The sequence below is a fragment of the Hemicordylus capensis genome, chromosome 2 (assembly GCF_027244095.1).
Source record: "Hemicordylus capensis ecotype Gifberg chromosome 2, rHemCap1.1.pri, whole genome shotgun sequence".
In the NCBI taxonomy this organism is placed as follows: domain Eukaryota; kingdom Metazoa; phylum Chordata; class Lepidosauria; order Squamata; family Cordylidae; genus Hemicordylus; species Hemicordylus capensis.
The window spans coordinates 411,675,910-411,697,554 of record NC_069658.1 but is presented as its reverse complement, the minus strand read 5'-3'; the positions used below and the strand labels follow the sequence as shown (position 1 = coordinate 411,697,554).

General features: G+C 42.1%; 1 protein-coding gene across 1 annotated transcript; it reads left to right on the top strand.

Annotated features, from left to right (window-relative positions):
• Positions 1-400: 400 nt before the first annotated feature.
• On the top strand, positions 401-20,261 carry APOH (apolipoprotein H). Its single transcript, XM_053298411.1, has 8 exons — positions 401-512; positions 4,357-4,533; positions 8,351-8,447; positions 12,481-12,557; positions 15,339-15,527; positions 15,952-16,131; positions 18,491-18,688; positions 19,801-20,261. Exons 1-8 carry the CDS (start codon positions 452-454, stop codon positions 19,857-19,859), a joined length of 1,038 nt encoding a protein of 345 aa, XP_053154386.1. The 5' UTR covers positions 401-451; the 3' UTR covers positions 19,860-20,261.
• The last annotated feature ends 1,384 nt before the right edge of the window (positions 20,262-21,645 follow it).

Here is a 21,645-nt window from a genome sequence, read left to right as displayed (position 1 = left end):
CAGGCATATAATTTCCTAAGTAATAAGGTGGGATTTTCCTAAAGTTCAAGTCTTAAGTTTTGAGTAAGGATGAACAAACAACCAGTTCTCCTTAGAGCACCTACTGTCCAGCATACCTCCTCCTCTGACTGTCCTGACGCTGTACCTCAAATATTTGATAAAGATTGGGTAATGAAACATTTCGTCCAGATTCTTTTTCATGCTGTACAAAAGATTCCAATGCAAAAATGAGGCCTTCAGACTGAAGTGCTATCTACTTTCTGGTTAAGGATGGTGAAATGGTTTTCTGTTAGGTCTGTTTACTCAGCAATGTCGGGAATCTCTTTCCCCCCTTTGTTTTACTTGCATCAAAATAAATAGGTGGCGTTAATATTTAAGCTTACTGTGCTGTTTATTTTAGGAGGCAAAATTTGAGTGTCAACTCATTTGGGCAGTCTGTGTTCCAGCAGCAATGTTGCCTGTCCCACTGATCTTATGGATGGTTGCCCTGGCCCACACTGTTGCAGGACGTGGTAAGCACCACTGTTTATATATATATATGGAAAGTGATGATTTGGACTTGAAATATTGATTGGTGTATTGTGGCATGAGATTTAGTAGGCAATAGGCTACTTTTTTAGATGCATGAAGAAGGCCATGATCATGCCAGCACTGGTATATTTCTGTTTTGAATAGATCTGTCTCCCATCTAATACATATGGATTGCATGTTGCATAAGCCCTATTCACACCCTGTTAACTGAATATATAGAGGGGGAACAGGATTGCACCCCACTGACCTTGGTTTGTTCAGAGGCAGATGTGAAGCAAACTCTACGTGTGTACAACTGTAGGCTTATCTTCGTGAACAACCACACTGTGGGATCAAGGTCCACAGTGCATAGAGCTCTGTCGTTTACCTTCCACTTAACTTGAAGAGGTCAAGGACAGAGCCAGTGGGCATGATCCCACCCCATCCTCCATATATACAGTGAATTCAACTTGAAGGCATACATAGGACTTACGTTATCTTTGATTACAGATTGGTGGGACTAATACTCAAAGGTAAAATGTAACTGGAATACTCAGTTGCTGATCATCCAAATGATCCTCTGATCACTGAAGTGAGACCTCAAGGTAGCAGAGACTGAATAATGATGCTTTACATTTCTGTAGCATTTTTCAAGTGTGGTTAGAGTGTTTCACAGATATCACTTTAGTAATCCTTAAGAAAGGTTCTATAAAATAGACCTGTACTCAATACAGATAAGGAACCGAGTTGCTTGCCTAAGGCAGGCAACTGAATTTATGGCTGAGATCTGAACCGGGGACCAGCTCATATATGATTACTTAACCACCAAGCTATAGTGGCCTTCCTTTATGTTATGACAATACAGCAATCACTCAAACTGGGAGGCAAAGCTGAAGGAACTTTGGCTGCCTTCTTGAATGTACAATATGAATCCAGTGAAGTGAAAAGAAAATATGAAGTATGTAAAGAGATAGGCTATTGCCTATGAAAGGCAATACACTACAAGCTTGTTTTTAAGGAGCTGCATGATTTTCCAATCTTCTCTTCTGTCATTAACCTTTTAAATATAATTAACTAGTAAGTGAGGCCCATCATTGACTGGGCAAAGTTATTTTGCATAGATTACACTGCTAGGAAAGTTCAATGAATGAAATGTAAGAGCCCTTCTAATATCGCGGGGGTAACATTCATGGGAATGGTGATATTGGAATGCTTGACCTAACCCCCCAAATGGGGCTAGGTTACTTAGCTAAACAATCCACTCTTCTTGTGAGAGTAGATGGAGCAGCTTGTGCAGGGAGAATGGCTCTTTAAACTTTAAACCTCCCTGTGCATCAGCTGAGAAGTGTGGGATGGTGTAAAGTTTAAATAGCCACTCTCTCCACTTCTCAGCTGACTTTGAGGGAAGTTTAAATAAGTGGCCCAAGAGATGAGTGTGGATGGAGCAGCCTGCACCTCTTGCACAGCTTCTTTAAATCCCCTCAAACGCCAGCGAGAAGTGGAGAAAGTGGCTATTTAAACTGTATAACAATTTAGTTAGGGGGGTAAAGGTAAAAGTGTGCTGTCAAGTTAATTTTGACTCCTGGTGCCCACAGAGCCCTTTGGTTTTCTTTGGTAGGATACAGGAGGGGTTTACCATTGCCTCCTCCAGCACAGTATGAGATGATGCCTTTCAGCATCTTCCTATATTGCTGCTGCCCGATATAATGCCAGTGCCCAGCGGGGATTCAAACTGGCAACCTTCTGCTTATTAGTCAAGCATTTCCCTGCTGTGCCACTTAAGGTGGCTAGTGGGGGGGGGGTAGAAAACCACAAATAACCAAAACTACCCCCCACAATAAGTAGATTGGTATACACAGAGGTGGTCTGCCAGTGGGCAAAACTGCTCTTCAAGGGACATCATATGTTGATGTGCTTGCAAAAGGGAAGTAAGTTTGAAATTTCAAACATTATTCATTTTATTGACTAATTATCATATATGATAAATTTGAATCATAGTAAATTTGAATCTGAGAAAGATATTCTGCTTCTCTTGGGCATGATGTCATTTGGAATTATCTATCTGATTATGCAGTCTTAAAAATTGGTTGAGAATAACTGTTCAGATCTGATGATTAGCAGAATTTCTTCTAAAAAGAAAAAAAACCATTTAAACTTTTCAGCAAGCATATTCCAGTTTAAACTTTTCAGCGAGCATATTCACAGTGCATTAATCTAATTTAAGTGGCAGGTTTATTCGTGCAAAATTTGGTATTTGTAGGTCATCAGGAAGTATGACTTTATTTTGGACCAACCAACCAGTTCTTCAAAATATATAGCAGATGCCTGGCAATCAATATAAAATGAGAAAGTGGAAACCTGGGAGCTTTGAAAGAAGTAGATTTGCAATTAATATTGACCTAATTCAATTTCCCTGAATTTATAACATTTGCAGTCAGATTTGCAATGGGGATTTTGTTAATCCACATTTCATTAGGCTGCAGTTCTCTGGCAGTTACCAGCAGCTTTGTTTTTGCTAAGAGAGGTAAAGTCAGGTAAGTCAATTATTTTGCTGGTATCCCCCTTTTTACAAAGAAGTTTTCCAGCATGCTTACACACATCTGAGCCTATGTAAACACACAGTCCCTTCAGAATAAGAAGGCTGGGGATGAGCTTTGTCCACGTTGTCCCCCAGGCATTTAACCCATGGCAGACCAGTCGGGTGTATCCTGCTAAAATGCATAGGCTTTTGAACCACCACTAAAAATGGTTGAAAAAACATTATCCACAAAGGGACTCTGAAGGCCAAGTTCTGCATGTTTCAGGAGATGCACATCACTGGATTTCCATTAGAGAGTTCACACAATTCAAAGCAAGGCTGTTTTTAAAAAGATGGCTGCCATATGCTGAAGTAGCTGTGTGAGGTATTTGATAAGAATTATTTAGCTCAGTGTTTTTATTGGTAGAAGCCTATACCCAAAGAAGTGACTGGTTATTTTATATTGCAATATAGGGTTTTTCACTCTCCAGCTCTTCTCTGTCTATTCTTTCTCCCTGTTTTTCCTTTGGCCTTCTCCTCTTTTGCATATTCCTTTGGACTATACCCTTTCCAAGTTTCAGTTCCTAGGCCTTTCTGTTGCTTATTACTCTTCCGCTTTCTAGAATCTAAGCAATTCAGCCAAAAACCTTCTGCCAGCTTTTGTCTCTCCGTGACATCAGCTCAGCCAATCACTGCCAGAGACTTCACCACCTCTACAAAATTCCTTACAGTATTACACTTTAGGATGTTGCTTCTACAAAATCTAGTAAAAGCATTCCTAAGCTTTGCTGATTTATTAAGTAACTAGTCATTAGGCCCGTTCCATTAACGGGCGCTAGAAGAGGCTCCGGCCGGGCCCACCACCACCGCCGCCCGCGGCTCCAGCTGGGCCCACCACCCACCGCGGCTCCGGCTGGGCCCACCACCACCGCCCGCGGCTCAAGCTGGGCTTACCGCCGCCTCGCCCGGCTTCCCCCGCCGCCTCCTCGCCTTCTCCGGCCATGGCCGCCTACAGCCTGGCCCACTGGTTCTCCTCGTGCGCCACGCATGCGCAGAACACACGCATGCGCAGAACACCCGCCAGAGACACGGACGCAAGTACCTTAGGGACACGGACGCAGGTACCTTACGGTTTTATCATATAGAATGCTTAGGAAGAGGTTTATTTTCCTCTTAATGTATCTTGTGGTCTCAGCTGTGAAAACAGAAGTAGTTACACTTATTTTAATACCTGTTAACAGTTACTTCCCAAACAGAGAAAAACAGTACATGTGACGGCAGAGCTTTTCATGCATATGGGAACTATTGATGGGTTTTGTGTCTTCTAGCTTGTCTGAGGCCACCTGAAATACTGTTGGCTGCTGTTGATGTAATCAAGGAAGAATATCACACAGGAGAGGAAATTACATACACTTGCAACCCTGGTTATGTTCCTCAGTCAGGCCAAAGGAGATATACATGCCCTTGGTCTGGTAAATGGCCTATCGTTACACTGAGATGTGTACGTAAGTACATTATTCTACCATTTATCTCATTACTACTTTATATACATGTAGTATCGATACCCTGACTTTTAATTTCAAGAAATTCACAAAGTGACTTCCATCTTGTGAGGTTCACAAGGTGGTGGCAAATAGAGAACAATAAATTTTTTACTGATTAAATCATTGTGGGATACAGAATACAACATTGGTAAGGTAGCAGATAATGCAATAGAAAGCAGCAATAAAATAGCAATTAAACAGCATCACAACAAGAATCCAGTTGCCCTCAAAATCATCATCACTGTTTGTTAAAAGCTTAGGCAGATAAAACTGTTTATTAAATTCCTGTACCGCTTTTCCTTGGAGGCTGCACTCCAAACAACATTCAAAGTCATAATCAGTTGGACAACAAATCTTAACATGGCATATCAAAGTCGACATACATTCTTGGTGCACATTTCTAAGGAGGATATTCCACAACAGGATGCCACTGTGGAAAAGGTCACCAGTTTCTCTGGTCACCATTCACATAATCTCTGAAGGTGCAAGCATATGGAAAAGGGCCTCTGAAGATTTTCTTGAAGATGGAGTAGTTTAGGAGCAGGTGGTTCTTTAGATACTAGTACTTTGCATATCTATATACTGTACTGCTTACCAACAAAAGTTATCAAAGCAGTTTACAGAAAAAATAATAGATTGTTTTGTGTCTCAGAAGGGTTCACAGTCTAAAAAGACACCAATAACAACCACTGTAGGGATACTGTGCTGGGGTTTGAATAGGTACAGTTGCTCTTCCCCTGCTAAATATATGAGAATCACCATGTTAAAAGGTGCCTCTTTGCTCCTAGCAGGATGTTTTATTTAGATATTCAAAGCCAAAACCATAACTGACTTTAAATGCCAAAAGCAGCACTTTAAATTGCACCTGAAAAGCATGGGGAGTGAGTTGAGATGCTAGTACTGGCAAAGTGTATTCTTTACTACTAATCTCAGCCAACAATCCTATGGTGATATTCTTTATGCAACATAATCTATTATAGAAGAACCAATGATTCATAGTTTCAGTGTATTATAATGTGATGTGCTGCACTTTCTTTTGTACCTCACTCTAGAACAGAGTGGTAGTGAAAACACTTGAAAAACAGAAGGTTTTGGCAGGTGAAAAGCTGTGTGTGTGTGTGTGTGTGTGTGTGTACACACACACATATACATATATACACACATATACATATATACACACACACTATGGAAAGAGAAAGAGAGAGAAGGGTGAGCCCAGCCAGCTGGTCCACTGCGTCCAGCATTATCATTAATTCTGCCTTATCCAAACTTAACTTTATTCACCTTGTCACAGATCCAGCGTATCACTGATCACAGACCCAGACTTAAGGACCTCACAGGAGAGCTGATTGGAGAGGAGAGCTGGTCTTGTGGTAGCAGGCATGACTTGTCCCATTAGCTAAGCAGGGTCCACCCTGGTTGCATATGAAAGGGAGACTTGATGTGTGAGCACTGTAAGATATTCCCCTCAGGGGTTGGAGCCGCTCTGGGAAGAGCAGAAGGTTCCAAATTCCCTCCTGGCATCTCCAAGATAGGGCTGAGAGAGACTCCTGCCTGTAACCTTGGAGAAGCCACTGCCAGTCTGGTAGACAATACTGAGCTAGATGGACCAAGAGTATGATTCATTATCTGGCAGCTTCCTGTGTTCCTATGCTTATAGATCTGATATCTCAGATCTTCCCCATTCCTAGAGTGGCTCCCTGCACCTTCTCTTTGTCCAAGTTTTAGCATCCTCTTGCATTAAAATTTTACTGTGGGTCAACATCGAATTCAAGCACAGGTAATATGCATCTGAACATAAGAACATAAGCATAGCCCTGCTGGATCGGGCCCAAGGCCCATCTAGTCCAGCATCCTGTTTCACACAGTGGCCCACCAGATGCCACTGAAAGCCACAGGCAGGAGTTGAGGGCATGCCCTCTCTCCTGCTGTTACTCTCCTGCAACTGGTACTCAGAGGCATCCTGCCTTTGAGGCTGGAGGTGGCCTGTAGCCCTCCAACTAGTAGCCATTGATAGACCTCTCCATGAAGTTATTCAAGCCCCTCTTAAAGCCATCCAGGTTGTTGGCAGAGACAAGACGACAAATTCTGTCTTGTTCTGCTTATATTAAAAATGCCTAGATATCAGTTATAGGTAAAATATTGCCATCATACATATATAATGGTTATCTAGTGGTTTCGAGAGTAAAGTTTACCTGCTTTAACTTACCCATCTCAAGACATGACTTATCACTGCTATTATAATAGTAGTTATCACTGCTATTGCAACTATTTATTAAGGGCCAGCGGAAAGACTACCATCTTTTTATGACAAAATGGTAAAAGTGGGGCCATTTTGGTTGGAAACGGTCCCACCAAATGATGGGGAAAGCTGATTGGTTTCTCCTTGTCATGCAGCTGTCAAAAGCGATTATCAGGAAACATTAAAAGGAATTATAATGGGGAATCATTAAAAGCACACAGCAGCAAGCTTTTCATGAGACTGGATTAAAAAACAATACCCCAGTTATCAATGGCATAGATACTTTAATTAGCATGATACACGACCTAGGCATCCAAGTATAAACAGTCTGAGCTCCCCATCAAAGGGGCTTTCACGCACCAAGCTGTTCTGCTGGACAAATCTGCCATGTGAAGAAGATCCCATTTCTATGGCATCTCAAACCCACCAAAATGTAGGTTTGCAGCAGTGTAATGACAGGAGGCTTCTCCACATGGCAAGCTGACAGACAAAGTATTTAACCATAGAGGAATCAATGGCAGTTGGTGATTTAATGTTATGTAAACAGCTATGAGATGCTTGTTATCAGTGGTAATATACAAATATCTATTATATTAATTCTCCTGGGTATGCCTTGGAATGTGTGTCCCAGCACCCAGCTGATTGGCTGGACAGCAGATGCACCTGATTGGCTGAGGCATACCCAGGAGGATTGGTCGCCACAGTGGCAGGCCTGGTTGCGGAGGCCAGAGGTGGTGGGCCCGGTCCAGTCGCGGAAGCAAGGCCCAGGAGGGGGGAAGGAAAGGGGGGGGCAGAAGTGGCGGTGGGGAGGAGAGGCAGCTGGGCCCGGAAGCGGAGAATGGGGCAGAAGGTGGGGGAGAGGTAACCGCCGGCCCAAAAGAGCGCACAGATGGTCTGTGCAGGGTTGGCTAGTGCTAAATAAATACATGTACAAATAAATACTTAGTGCTAAATAAATACATCCCTAAGCGGCCATTCGAGCTTGGGTGCATTGATTCTTATACTGTTCCCAAATGATCGTTGTGATTAAAAGAAACATCCCAAACGCTGTTGGAATGGCTTTATTATTTCAGCCTGCCATCCATCCAGGCTGATGGCTGTCATCACATCCTGTGGCAGAGAATTCCATAGGTTAATCATGTGTGAAGAAGTGCGCTCTTAGGACTGACAAAAGGAAGCACTATGAAATTCTCTGCCACAGGATGTGATGACAGCCATCAGCCTGGATGGCTTTAAGAGAGACTTCGACAAACTCATGGAGTACAGATCTATTAATGGCTACTAATCTGATGGCTATAGGCCATCACCATAGGCACCTCAGAAGCAAGATGCCTATGGATACCAGTTGCAGGGGAGCAACAACAGGAGAGAGGGCACACCTTCATCTCTTGCCTGTGGGCTTCCCAGAGGCATCTGGTGGGCCACTGTGTGAAAGAGGGTGCTGGAGTGGATAGGCCTTGGGCCTGATCCAGCAGGGCTTTTCTTATGTACTGGAAGTGGTTTATGTTTATATATAATATTGTTATGTTAAAACAGGAAAGATATGTCCCTACCCTGGACCCCTGAGAAATGGAATTATACATCATACAAGTTTCTACTACCAGGATGTTGTAACTTTTTCATGTGAACCTGGGTAAGTTGTGTCTTTTCAAACTGACCATCCATTTTCCATAATTTAATTTTCTAACATGTCCTTCATGCAATGTTCTGTTTTATACATGTGCACACACTATGAATCAATTTTCTCAATGTTCATTGCCTAGTAGAGACAGGCAGTGTATAGGTGGGGAGTAGTTTCTCTAATATACTTGTTTCCAGCTTGCTTAGAATTATATCTAGCATTTTAAAGGAGGCATATTTCTAGCCCCCGCTGCTGCTGTGGTTGATCTTGAGAACAATGTTATGTTGTCTCCGAAAACAAATTGTGTAAAAGTCTTACTGCAGCAGATATTCATGTCCAAATGTCAAGAACCTTGGCAAGTGTTGATTGTTGCTGTACCAGCTCTAAGAGGAAGAGAGGTCATTGCTCTTATTAGGCCATCTGTCTGTGTTGGCATATGCAAGTTTTTTAATTAACACAGAATTGTGCATAAGTTGTGCACTCAAGATTTTGGCCCAGTAAAAGGTGGTACCATATGTTTTGTGTTGACTGGTGAAAGTGAGGGTTGAGAATAGTTTCAAAGGCCAATCTGGGTTTGCGTCTGAGTGACAAAAGAAGGACAGCTGATGAGCTCCATGCGCAGTGGGACTTTTAACAGCTGGTTTACACATTACCTTGACTGAAGGGGCTACACTACTGAAACATTTCACTGGGGCTATGCCTCACCTCCTTGTGATGATAATCTACCCATATGGTTTGGCTGTATTGCATGGTTACGACCAGCAATAGGCTAAGATTGTATGAGTGGAATTATCAATTATTGGAGCAGTGCAAGAGTTAACCATGGTGGGCTGATCTGATGGCAACTGTGCTGGTAATGTAATGTGAAAGTTTATTTATTTGAAATATTTATATCTGCCTCCAGCATCTCAGTCTCCAGCTCTGGTTTTGTGGTTCTAGAAAACATGCTTCTATAACTCAAGCGAACTTCAGAATAAGTCTCTGATACAACATTAGCAGCTGGTGGGGGGGGGGGGGGGCGGGAGGAGCAAACATTTATACATACATGCAAGTGTTTTATGCATGCTTAAAGTAGTTATTTGGATTGAAGCCAAAACAGGAAGATAGTTCACAAATAGGAAAATGCAGCCATGGACAGGCCCAACAGATGTCTTTTTTAATCTCTACATCGTTATATTACTTTATTACATGTATAACGGTTTCTGTGTGAGAATGCAAGTATGAAAACCTCAACAGGAGTCAAAGAAACAAGAATATCTTCATTTTCTTCTCCATTAAACAACATTGTTTGGCTCTAACATCTGTGGATGTAGCCAGGCTTAATTACCTAATACAAATGCATTACTTCAAGGCATTCCCTGAAGTAACAGCAGAAAGAAAAGCACTAACTTTGAATGAGGTAATGAGAAAGTGAGTGATGAAATTAATTTTGTTAATAATAATTTTCCGGGGATATACAAATGATATGCAGGCAACATGATGAGCTGTTCTTAATGTGCAGTATATCTATGGATAAAGTCTCGGCCAGAAAGGTCAATGCAGGGGATTGTAAATTAAACTCAATACCTGACTAAATTGCAAACATTACCGGTTTAATAACCATGAAGAGCATAACTCCCAAGAAACCATTTGGAGGGCTATCGGACATTAGGCATAGTAAACAAATGTTCTTTATAGCCACACACAATAGTAATCAATTGTAATAAATGTAATGACTCCAGAATGCAGAGAAATAGCTATGTGAAACATTTGAGGAGTGGTTGAAATGGCCTGTTGTTGTGCTCTGAATCATGGTTTTATTTCATGTATGAAAACCCCTTTTGAAATATTCCAATTTATTTCCATGCTGCAATGGTACAGTTACAGTGTATACCTGAAGAAAGCTATTGATGTTTTATCAGAAACATCAGTTTGGCCAAAAATGAATTTTGCATACAAACTCTGATTTGGTGAAGATGCTCCAGGGAGCCTTGGGGGTGGAGAGAAGGACAACAACATGGTCCTATTCAGCTTTATGTAGGAGACCAATTGAATCCACACTCATCTACTCCCATATTTGAAATCTTGAGTTAGATTCTTTAAACCTAAATTGAAAACCCAGAAATGTCAACAGCTGTAAAACATTTTGTGATGGATTGTAGTCTGTCCATTGTGCAACTGCATTTTGTGCAGTTCTTACATTTTGTGTGAGAGAGTTCTTGTGCAACTGCATGCACATTCTGTTGCAAGGCAGACTGACCGTTCAGCAAACAGAACAGGCAGGTTATTCAGTGTGAATATTAGAAAACAGATGTAAAGTGCTTCTCTCAGTAAGCTGCTATAGTGTCTGCAAACAGGGGCGTAGCTATAATTGAGCAAAAGGGTTCAAAGAACATGGGGCCCCAGCTCCTAAAGGCCCTCCAGCTCCACCCCTCCCTATTTTCTTCATTATCTTCCTCACTCTGGGGGGCCGCCAGAGAGAGGGATGAACACGGCCCCTTCTTCCCTAGCTATGCCCCTGTCTGCAAAAACGCAGCTCTGAAGAGTCATGGATTGAAGTTTCCCTGATCCCTATTCCTTTCTATATTACCCCATTACTACCTCTACATGCTAGACTTGTATTTGACAGAAATGGTTGGAATCTTCTCATCAGGGTTATAAATGTTCCCAACAATGTGTTTCGACGCACTCCCAGCTCGTTCTTTCTTGGCACAGTAATGGGTTTAAGAGCATCCCACTCCTACCTTGTCTGCCGAAGTGAATGACCAAAAGCATTGAACTGATGCTCAACAGGGCACAGTAGGAAGGTCAGCCTATGAGCCCTTTCACATGATCATGTGGTGGTGGGGTTAAAGAGCTTCTTCCATGGTCTCCCCAGACAAACAGAACTGCTATTTGGCAATCCAAGATTTGGCATTGGATTGCTATTTGGCAAGATTTGCATTGGATTGCTATTTATTTATTTATTTTATTTTATTTTATTTATATACCACCCTTCCAAAATGGCTCAGGAATTTGGCAATCCAATGCAACAGGCAATCCAGGCAGTTGCAGTCTCCATTTTTTAAGTCAGGAGCTGGATCCTTTGAGGATTGAAAGAGCTATCCCAGTATGCACCACACTACCAGGAGACCAGGAATCCTCATTATATCATCAGCTGTCCTGACTGGCCATGGAATGGCAGGAGGCAGAACCAGCCCAACTGAAGGCACTACAAGCAAAGGATCATAGAGTGTGCTTTGCAGAGTGGCATATTCAGATGCCAGCCCCTGTAGCCACAGCAATCTATTACAGTCATGGCTGCTGTTTCCCGAGGCCTGCTACCAAAGGCAAATGAACTCAGACCACCAAAACCTGTGTTAAGAGCAGGGTAGAAGATTGGGTTACCCAGATTTGAGTGAGCTGGGTTGAACGGATTCTTGTGCATTCACATGGCCATGAATCCCTGGGTACACTGCCTTCTACCCGCTTTTTCACAATCATGTGAATGGGCTCTGTATGTGTGGTAGCAGAGAGAAGGATATCTCTTCCCATATGTAGCCCATCTTGCCACTGCAAACTGGCTTGGTGGACACTTATGTCTGACATCATGCCCAGAATAAGAAATACTGGGAATTCATTATTTCTCTCTACTACCCAACCACTTAATCACATTTAGGGAGAATTAGAATATTTAATTCTTGACATGTGAGGCACGGCTTTGTTCAGATGTATTTTGACAACCTCCTACTGAACACAGTTATAACACCTTAGAAGAGCAAAACCCAGATGAAAGGTAATACTTGATGGTGGGGGGGAGAAATAAAACCAAGGCATTTCAGTTTAATTTCAACCACAGTTTGTCAAATGCTTCTAGGAAGATTTCTGACAAGCTCTAGTACAGGGATTCTCAAAGTTGGGTCCTCAGGTGTTACTGGACTTCAACTCCCATAATCCCCAGCCTCAGTGGCCTTTGGTTGGGGATTATGGGAGTTGAAGTCCAATAACACCTGAGGACCCAAGTTTGAGAATCACTGCTCTAGTACAGTGGAAGCCATTCTCAAGCCATTCTTATATACATTCTCAGGTATATTCTTCAAGGACCTAAAACCAGTCAATGTCTGGCAAATGGACAATGGAGTGGAAAGCTACCAGAATGCCAACGTATGTATGAAGTTATTAATACGTATCTAAAGATGTTTTGGACTAATGAGGATATAGCATTTGTTCAGGTATTTACACACCTTCTGGAAACCTGTTTTGCATTTGTACATCTCACTCTCAAAAGGGGGCACTCCTACCTACCAGTGGTCAAGCACTTCATAGCAGTACTGGACAGTGGAAACTTGTCACACATGTAATTAAAGACACCCTAGATATTAGAGAAGCCTGGAAAAAAGGACATTTGGAGATCTCTTCCTCAAAGGGGGGATGTGAAGTGTACCCAGAAATAATAGAGGTACCTCTATGTTGACTAGAAACCAGAAACTTGGTACAAACACAGCCCTCAAAGAGAGCATGTTTATATCTATTGCTGCATAATGCTTTTAGCATTTCAGTCTGGAAAAATAGTATATCAGCATATATGAATAATAATTTATTATAGTACCTCATAGTAGAGGCCAGCAATGCAGCACACAGCAAGCCAGGAAAATTATGCCCATAATTTAGAATTTCTCCTTTAGACAAAGAACAAAAATAAACAAATGGTAGGTTGCCTTTGAAAATATAGATCCATCTCATACACCCCAACCACCAATCTAATAATACTAAGAACAATAGGCAAGACAAGGCAATCTCTTGTGCAACAGGCATCCATGTAAATATTAATCTCCCAAGGCTGATTGATTAGTGATTAGTAAATTTGAGAGTGGCTGACATCCAGACTAATAATTCGCACGTATGATGGGGGAGGGGCGGTTTCTGCAGATCCCTTTCCCCTCTGCAGCCTTCTGTGCCTCCCAAAATGTCCCCTAAAGGTTGTGGAATACTCAGGGACATATTTCTGGGAGATATAGAGGGCTACAGAAGGAAGAGAGGATTGATGAAAAAAGCACATCAATTGTGTTGAGAAATTATATTTGGTGAGTGTAACATTAATTTGGATGTCAGCCAGTACGTTTAGGGTAATAGTGGCTCAATAATTCACATTTTCTCCCATGCAAGTCTAAGCATTTGCTAAAGTAAAATACTACTATTTGGACCAACTAAAATACCACAAAAGAGCAAGCAAGCTTTTGGATTCTCCAAAAAATCCCCTCTCCTATAAGCTGGATCTTGTACAAAGCAAAGTGAAGGGAAAACCAAGCTAGGCATGATGAACAAAACCAAGGCATTCAATTTTTAGTGTTAAGATGAACTTAAGACAAACATCAGACCTTGGGGCATAGCTAAGTTTCACATTCCGCCCCCCACCCATCCTGCCTCATGTTTTGTTTAACATCCAGCTGGGAAAAGTGTTCTGGAGAACTTGAGGTAGGACTGTGCAAGTTGGAAGAATCGGCAGCCTGACATCTGAATTTCCACCACCCCTACCAGGAGGTGGCAGCTGATCTGGAGCCATTGCTCCAGGTAGTACAGTGGTAGTGGGTGGAGAAGTGGCGTTCTTTAAATGCTGACCCAGCACTGGCACTTGGAAAGCTGGGTGGCTGCAAATGCCTGTGGGCTGCAGATCCTCCCAGAGAATCTCTCATAGGAGGTGGAGGAACTACAGGCCCCAGGCATCCCTGTGCATCTTCCCTGCCACCCAGTGCTTGTTCCCAGCCTCTCCTGCACCATTCCCTGCCCACCTGCTGGACACGCCTGAGATTTTCTGCAGCCACCCAGCTTTTCATGCATCAGTGCTGGGTTGGCATTTAAAGAACCCCCATTCCATTCCATTCAACCTGGGGCAAATGTCTGTCACCTCCTGGGGGCAGGCAGGAATTCTGAAGCCAGCTGCTGATTCTTCTGATTTGCACAGTCCTATTGAGAGGTTGATCACTGCTTTGTGATATTTTAGTTGGTCCCAATACATATAACACCCAACGTTTACCTTTTGCATTTTAAAAAAATGGACCAACATGGCTACCTACAATGTTTGGCAATTGCCAAAACTTGTCTGACATAGTTTTGAAAAAAAAATTCTACTGGCGACTGCAAGAAAGTTTAGAGAAGTCATGCAGGCTTTGTATTAGGCTGCTTTATGGTCTTTCTGCATTCATAAAACTTTAATAAACTATCTTAACTCACGCAGAGCATCTGTAGGCTAGTACTTGATTGCTCCGCTCAGCCACTGCCACAGCCCCATTCACCTCAGATCTCTCCACCCTCACCTGAGCCACACTCCTGCTCCTCCTCCTCCATCCGGTTGCTTCCATCCCCCTCAGTCCTCTTGGTTGTGGCTACAGCGTTGCTGGTGCCTATTGGCCAAGCTGCAGCCCCCCTATCCCCAGAGACCTCCACACCCTCACTCGAGCCTGCTCCTCCCCTCAGGCCGCTGACAGGTTTGGGCCTGTCCCTCACCCTATGGAATCCCCACTGCCCAATCACCATGGTGCTGCTTCTCTCACTGGCTCCTCCTCCCTATCTGCATAAGGACTCTCCACTGCCCAATCACCACGGTGCTTCTGCTCGCGAACTCTTGCGAGAGCTGCCATGCATGGGATTAGCCACGGGTACGCCTTAGAGAATTATATATATAGAAGATAGATAGATAGGATTCTTTTCATATGCTCCTTTTAACACTTTATAATCACCTTAATTGATCTTAATGCTGTGTTGGTAACAGAAAAAGTGGAGGGAAAACTGAGGCCTAACACACAACTGCTCTTTATTATTACAATCAGCTCCACCACACAGTTACAGCTCCTAAAAACCTACATGAGCTGTAGAGGAGAGGTCAAAAAACATAATATAGTGCCTCCTGGCATCCACTTATATGACAAAGGTGCTTTTTCTCCACAGCTGTGATTTGTCCTCCACCTCCAGTTTCTGAATTTGGAGCCCTTTCTTACCGTAACCTTAATCCTGGAAACATAACAGTCTTCCAAGATGTAGTCAAATTTGAATGTTTGCCGCCTCTTGCACTGATTGGAAATGAAATAGCTACATGTTTGGCCAATGGGACTTGGAGTGAGCTACCAGAATGCATATGTGAGTATTACAATGTTATGCTAAAGATTGCTTAGAGCAGGGGTGGGCAAGTAGTCTCAATTTTCCTCTGACTTTTCCCCTGCTAGTAAAGCACTTTTCCAGTGATTAGGGCTATGTCTGTTTTGGAGTCAAGACACAAAATCCTCATTCTGATGTAGGTGTTGCTCCCTAAAGTGTGTTGTCAAGTTGATTTTGACTCCTGGCGCCCACAGAGCCCTGTGGTTTGCTTTTGGTAGAATACAGGAGGGGTTTACCATTGCCTCCTCCCGTGCAGTATGAATGGTGCCTTTCAGCATCTTCCTATATCACTGCTGCCCGATATAGTACCAGTGGGGACAGGCAACCTTCTGCTTCTTAGTCAAGCATTTCCTCACTGTGCCATTAGTAGCTTCTCATTAATATATATTTTTTCTTCCCAATACAGCTGTACAATGTCCATACCCAGAAGAAATAGAAAATGGATTTATAAACTTTGCTCTTCACAGAACATATAACTATAATGATAAAGTGACCTATGGCTGTAATCCTACATATGTGCTAGATGGAGCTGTGGATTCCACATGTGAAAAAACAGGCTACTGGTCAAAAAAACCAACATGCAGAGGTACATATAACACAGCATCTGGTGTATCTGTAAGCACATTTGCTAATATTTTTAAAACCGTGACTTAAGATTTTAGACACATCCCATGAATATTTTTCCCTGATGTTACCAGACCCTCTCGCTTCACCATTTTGGGGTACTTCAGTGTACTCAGCCATTGATTGCTTGGAAGAGAAATGTTGGCTGCATTCCAGGTAAACAGTCACTCTGACAAGGTATTTTCATTAAAAGGCAATACCCGGTCCATTTGCAAAACACCAGTACAAATGCAAGGAAATGCCCTCACCGATTGCATTATGGCATAAGCAGGTAAAAACAGACTTGCCTGAACATTGCAAGGAGGGACAAAAGATAAAGGAATGCAAGTTCTCTTCTCTCCTAGTTTGAGAAGGGTTCCCAAGACTGTCAAGTTCTATTCAACTTCTCCTCCCCATCATCAGAATTGAGTGAGCCTATGCCAGATGATGGCTCCAGTTATTTCCCTTTTTGAATATCCTTTAACATGCAGCATACAGGAAACCACCATCCAGACAATGTAATCATAAACTAGTGTTTGCCTTATCAGGAGCAGTAACTCCTGAAATCATCAGGAAACTCCTGAAGGGGACCATTGGCTGGTCTCTCCCTAGGCTCAGGACATGCTCTTGTTTATGTAAGAACCCCTCCCTAGCGGTGTGCACGGAACCGCAGAGCTGTGGTCCGGGACTGTGGGGTGGGTTCCTTTAAGGGCGGGGGAGGGTTTACTTACCCCTCCTGCCGCTTTCCCCCCTCCAGTGTGCGTATTCTTTGTAGTAATTGGGGCGGCAGAATACCTCCCTGCCGCCCCTTCTCCCGCTTAAGTGCAAAAGGCTTGCTGGAGCCTTTTGCGCATGCGCATGTTGCGCACGAGCTTCACGTCTCTCTGACGTGTGCGTGCGCACGTCGAGGAGATGTGAAGCTCGCGCGTGACGTGCGCGTGCACAAAAGGCTCCAGCAAGCCTTTTGCACTCAAGAGGGAGAAGGGGCGGCAGGGAGGTATCCTGCCGCCCCAATTACTACAAAGAATACGCGCACTGGGAGGGGGGAAGCGGCGGGAGGGGTAAGTAAACCCTCCCCCGCCCTTAAAGGAACCCACCCCATCCGAACCGAACCGGCCAGGTCCGAACCAGTCCAGAGGCCTTTAGAATGGCCTCCGGACCAGTCCGGACCCATCCCTACCCCTCCCTCAACCATGGGATCACGCTTGCCTTTCTATCTAGCCCTGTTGCCAGAGCTTTTGTCCCTGCAACTGCCCTCGTGCTGCTTTTGCTACACTTGCTGCCCATGTACCTTGCCACTGAATATCGCACCCCACGCTGCCTGGGTATGCCAATGAGCTCGCTTTATCCTTGAGTTCCCCAGAGATATGGATTTCCCAACAGTGAGATCTGGGTAGATGTGACACACGGCTTTCCTCTATCTTTCCCCCCTTAAGCCTCTATCCCCCTTCCCAGTGCTTTAACTTGGTAAATCAGCCTCCAGGTTAATCACTTTCCCCCTTCCTGTACTCCCATTATCCCTAAATAAAGCAACTCTGTTTCCAAAGTCACATCCCCACCCTCTTTCCCCTTTCCAGTGCGTTCATGTCGCGGCTGCCTCCCACACAGCAATTAAGGTATTTTTATTGCTCTTTCTGCACCTATCTGATGCTAATTCCACCCATCTGAGCCAAAACATAGTCATGGAGCACGGTAGCTGTCACTCCTCTTGCAGGCCTCATAACACTGATCTCTTCAATGTCAGATGTTACTCAGATATAAAACAAGGAGTTTTAGGTGAATCTTGACTACAAATACAAAGAGGTGTTTTTTAAAATTGTTTATATGCTTTTGATGTGCTGCATATCTGCCAGGTGTCAATTCATAAGTTTTGGGCAATTTGATCTACAACCATCCAATATGCCTGCCTTGTTTGTTATGTATATTTACCTTGTCTGTAACTGTTCAAAGTACAGTATTTAAAGCATGATTGGCCCATAGCAAGTTGCAACTAATATAAGGCTCTTTGCTTTCAGTGGGACTTAGCAATAGTATCTGTCTCTAAAACAAAAACAGTATTACACAGCATTTGGAAGTAGATAGATGTAAATGCATAGTTTTCAACAGTAAAGAACTGGGTGCTGTCACCCAGCGGTTAGCTGCACAGAAGACATGCTAGAGAAGCTGAAAATGTTGACAGTGCAGATGGTACATAAGAATTACTTTAGTTAAGAGGTTGTTGTAGAAAATACATCTCTAGTAGTGCTATCTTTTATCTGATTGTGCTTCTCTATGACCCTTGCACTACCTGTTTAATGGGCTCTGGATTGTTCAACCTCCCACTTACATTTTCCTCCTTACAGCACCATGTAAGATACCAGTTAAAAGAGCTACAGTGTTATACAATGAGCAGAGAGTAAAGGTACAGGACCATCTCCAGCAAGGAATACAGCATGCTGAGATGATCTGGTTTTTCTGCAAAAACAAAGAACAGCACTGCAGTTATACTGTACCTGCTCAGTGTCTCGATGGCAATTTCCAGGTCCCTGCCTGTTTTGAAGGTATGGCCAAGCCTTTCTAATTTGGTATCTAGAACATATGAAGTAACTTTTCCCACATCAACTTGAAACCAAATCTATTATATTTTGAAGAGTTTGTTTCGGGTCACTGGGAAGTACCAACCAGTGGTACTCCATATGCTGAACTCCAATTCCCATCATCCCCAGCCAAAATTGTAGCTGGGGGAGATGAGAGTTGGAGTTTAGCAACATTTGGAGCACCACGGTTGGGAACTCTTAACCTACAGAGACCAAAATTTGCATATACAATTCTGCCCATGAAATTAGCTGAATGCCTTGTTTTTTTTACATTGGAATATGCTGGGGGAAAGGTTTAATTTTGTGTTTTTTAGTAAGAAATTCTGAATATCATTAACTGTTATTATTCAGATGTAACACTCATGCAAATAAATTTCAGAATGACATCATGCCCAAGAAAAACAGATCTGCTTTTACTGCAATTCAAATTTACCATATTAAAAGGTGAATCTGGGTACAGGCCCCTCAACACAGGGGTCAGACAGGAAGTGTGCTGCTGTAATTGTGTTCAATATAACTGTGAATAACTGTACCTGTGTACAGAGCTGTACCTGTGTACACCATACACTCATGAGTGAACACAGTGTGTGACTAGAACTACCACTTGGAACAGATCCTGCCCAAGAGAGGCATGAGAGGGACATTTAACTGTCTACTCTGTTGTTGGGCTTCATAAACAAGAGTATTATCACCACAGGGATGTTATAAGATAAGCAGGGTCCTTTAAAACAGATACATGTATGTGTACACCCCTCCCAAGATTACATATCGATAGCAAAATGTTTTGCTATTCTATAATGATCATTTTAACTTATTCACATAAAAGCAGATTATCTTCAGTTACAATTTTATCCAAGAAAAGATGTTAAGTTTCACTATATATATTTAGCTTACTCATGGGAAGAATATAGTTTCAAGTTATGCGTGACCTAGATTTACATATTGTTAATGAACTTAATACAGTGATTGCATTCCAATGCTATTAATAACAATCCCTATTTAAGTGGTATGAATGTGATTGTAACTTATTTTGAGAAATAAATATCTTACTTAAATTTATAACTTACTTTAAACAGACCGTGGATGGTTTATATCCATATTCAAGACTGATGTTGCAGACCTGACACCATGTTAGAATGCCAGTTGAACTGAAGAGAATGTCTCCATGTTTTGAGGTGGCGGGAGATGGCTAAATGGAGCAGAATCCTTCCTAAATCTGAGCTGCAATATGGGCTTATCAGTCCCAGCATATACTAAACTGCCTTTTTAATAGCAATTTGTCACAACTGCATTTAAATTATTTGGTATTGTACTATTTTCTTATTACTTTGAAAGATACATGCTCAGCTTGCTTACAGGGTACACACAGAGGGGTCAATATACCCTCAATGCATTTACCAGAAATACATAAGCCAGCAGTAGCACTTTTGATATGACCAGGTTAATTACTTTTAGGTTGCAACTGTTTGGGCAAATCAGTTTCAGCTTTGCTGTAATTAAACAATATTGTGGAGTAATGAACACTTTTAAACAAGAATTTATAGTATTTAAGTTCTTAAATCCTTAAAAATACACTTGCTAAATGTTAAGTAGAAAATTAAAGTTTTGTGACTGCCCGAAAAACAAGCAAGAATCTGTTTGAGCAGTGCTCCACAAAAAAGTTAAGCTACAATCCCATGTTTTTCAAAGAGGAGATATGAATGAGAGGGTTAGGAACCAACTGGTCCACCTAACACTCTACAACTGTATCAGGAAGACTGAAGCTTACATGGTGATCATACAAAGAGCTGCTACCACCACTGAACCAGTCTTAATTACTGGCATGCTAACCCTGAACCATTAAAATATTTGTGAATGTTCCAGGACATCACCAAAGCTCAGCCAATAGTGGTGGAAGAAGAGGGTTTACAAACTATCACTAGGCTATTATGGTTTAGAATACATTTATGGTAAATTGCTCAGAGATATTTTAAATATAAGCTTTTATGGGTACATGTCCAACAGCATATATTGGCCAAGTGCAGGGGAGTAGGTTCTATTATGGTTATGGGACAACATTAAGGGAAGACCAAGGTACAAAGTGCCACAGGAGTTTTACCCCTTCCAGCATGATTATGCAAATAGACAAATCATTGATTGCAAGACTAAGGTTAGAAAAAAAGAAGTTATCACTTTTTTACAATTCTCAGCAGGCATCACTGCATAAGACATGTAGCTCATAAAGAACCAGCATATCTGCATATGATGCCTGCTAATTTAAATTATGAAAGCCAAAAGGTTAGGGAAATTGTAGAGTAAACATCATGATATTTCACAGATATTTGAGTGTCACTTGGCTTGAGCATAAGCCCAAATAACCTGTCTTGGAAGGAACAAGAAGGTGGCAAAAGCAGAATTTAAATAAATAGCAATAGTTGCTTAATATACCACTAACACAAATAATGGTGACAGCACTCAACTCTTTTCATATATTGCTTCTAAGGTAATACTGGAGGAAATTCAACAGGAAACACCACATTTCTTCTTTAAATACTTAAAGTGCAAATGTAAGTGTAAACTTTTGAGACACAGTTCTCTCAGCTTTTGAATGATTAAAGTACTTGTGGAAGTCTTAGTTCTAAATATATAGTTTTTAAAATCTGAATGATTCTAAGTTCTGTAATAGAGAGCATTTTTCTTTTACACAGTAACTAATATTTAATATTTAAATATATTGCAAAACTAGCCTTATCTTTAAGAGCAAACATAAAAGCTTCCTCAAATTGAGCAAGAATTAAACTGCTGAAAGCAATTCTAATTGCCATCTAATATATAAAATGTAGTGCAGAAAAAAGATCAGAAGCTGCAGTTATTTTATTACACTGCATACCCACCAATATTCACTAATTCATTTGAGACGCACACATTTAATGGCTCATAGG

What these genes read in the sequence shown, in the direction of transcription:
- APOH (XM_053298411.1), top strand. Translation starts at nt 452, where the DNA reads ATGTTGCCTGTCCCACTGATCTTATGGATGGTTGCCCTGGCCCACACT. An exon ending in ACTTTTTCATGTGAACCTGG is followed by an intron (nt 8,448 to 12,480) that starts GTAAGTTGTGTC and finishes ATACATTCTCAG; the next exon opens with GTATATTCTTCAAGGACCTA. An exon ending in TGAGCTACCAGAATGCATAT is followed by an intron (nt 15,528 to 15,951) that starts GTGAGTATTACA and finishes TTCCCAATACAG; the next exon opens with CTGTACAATGTCCATACCCA.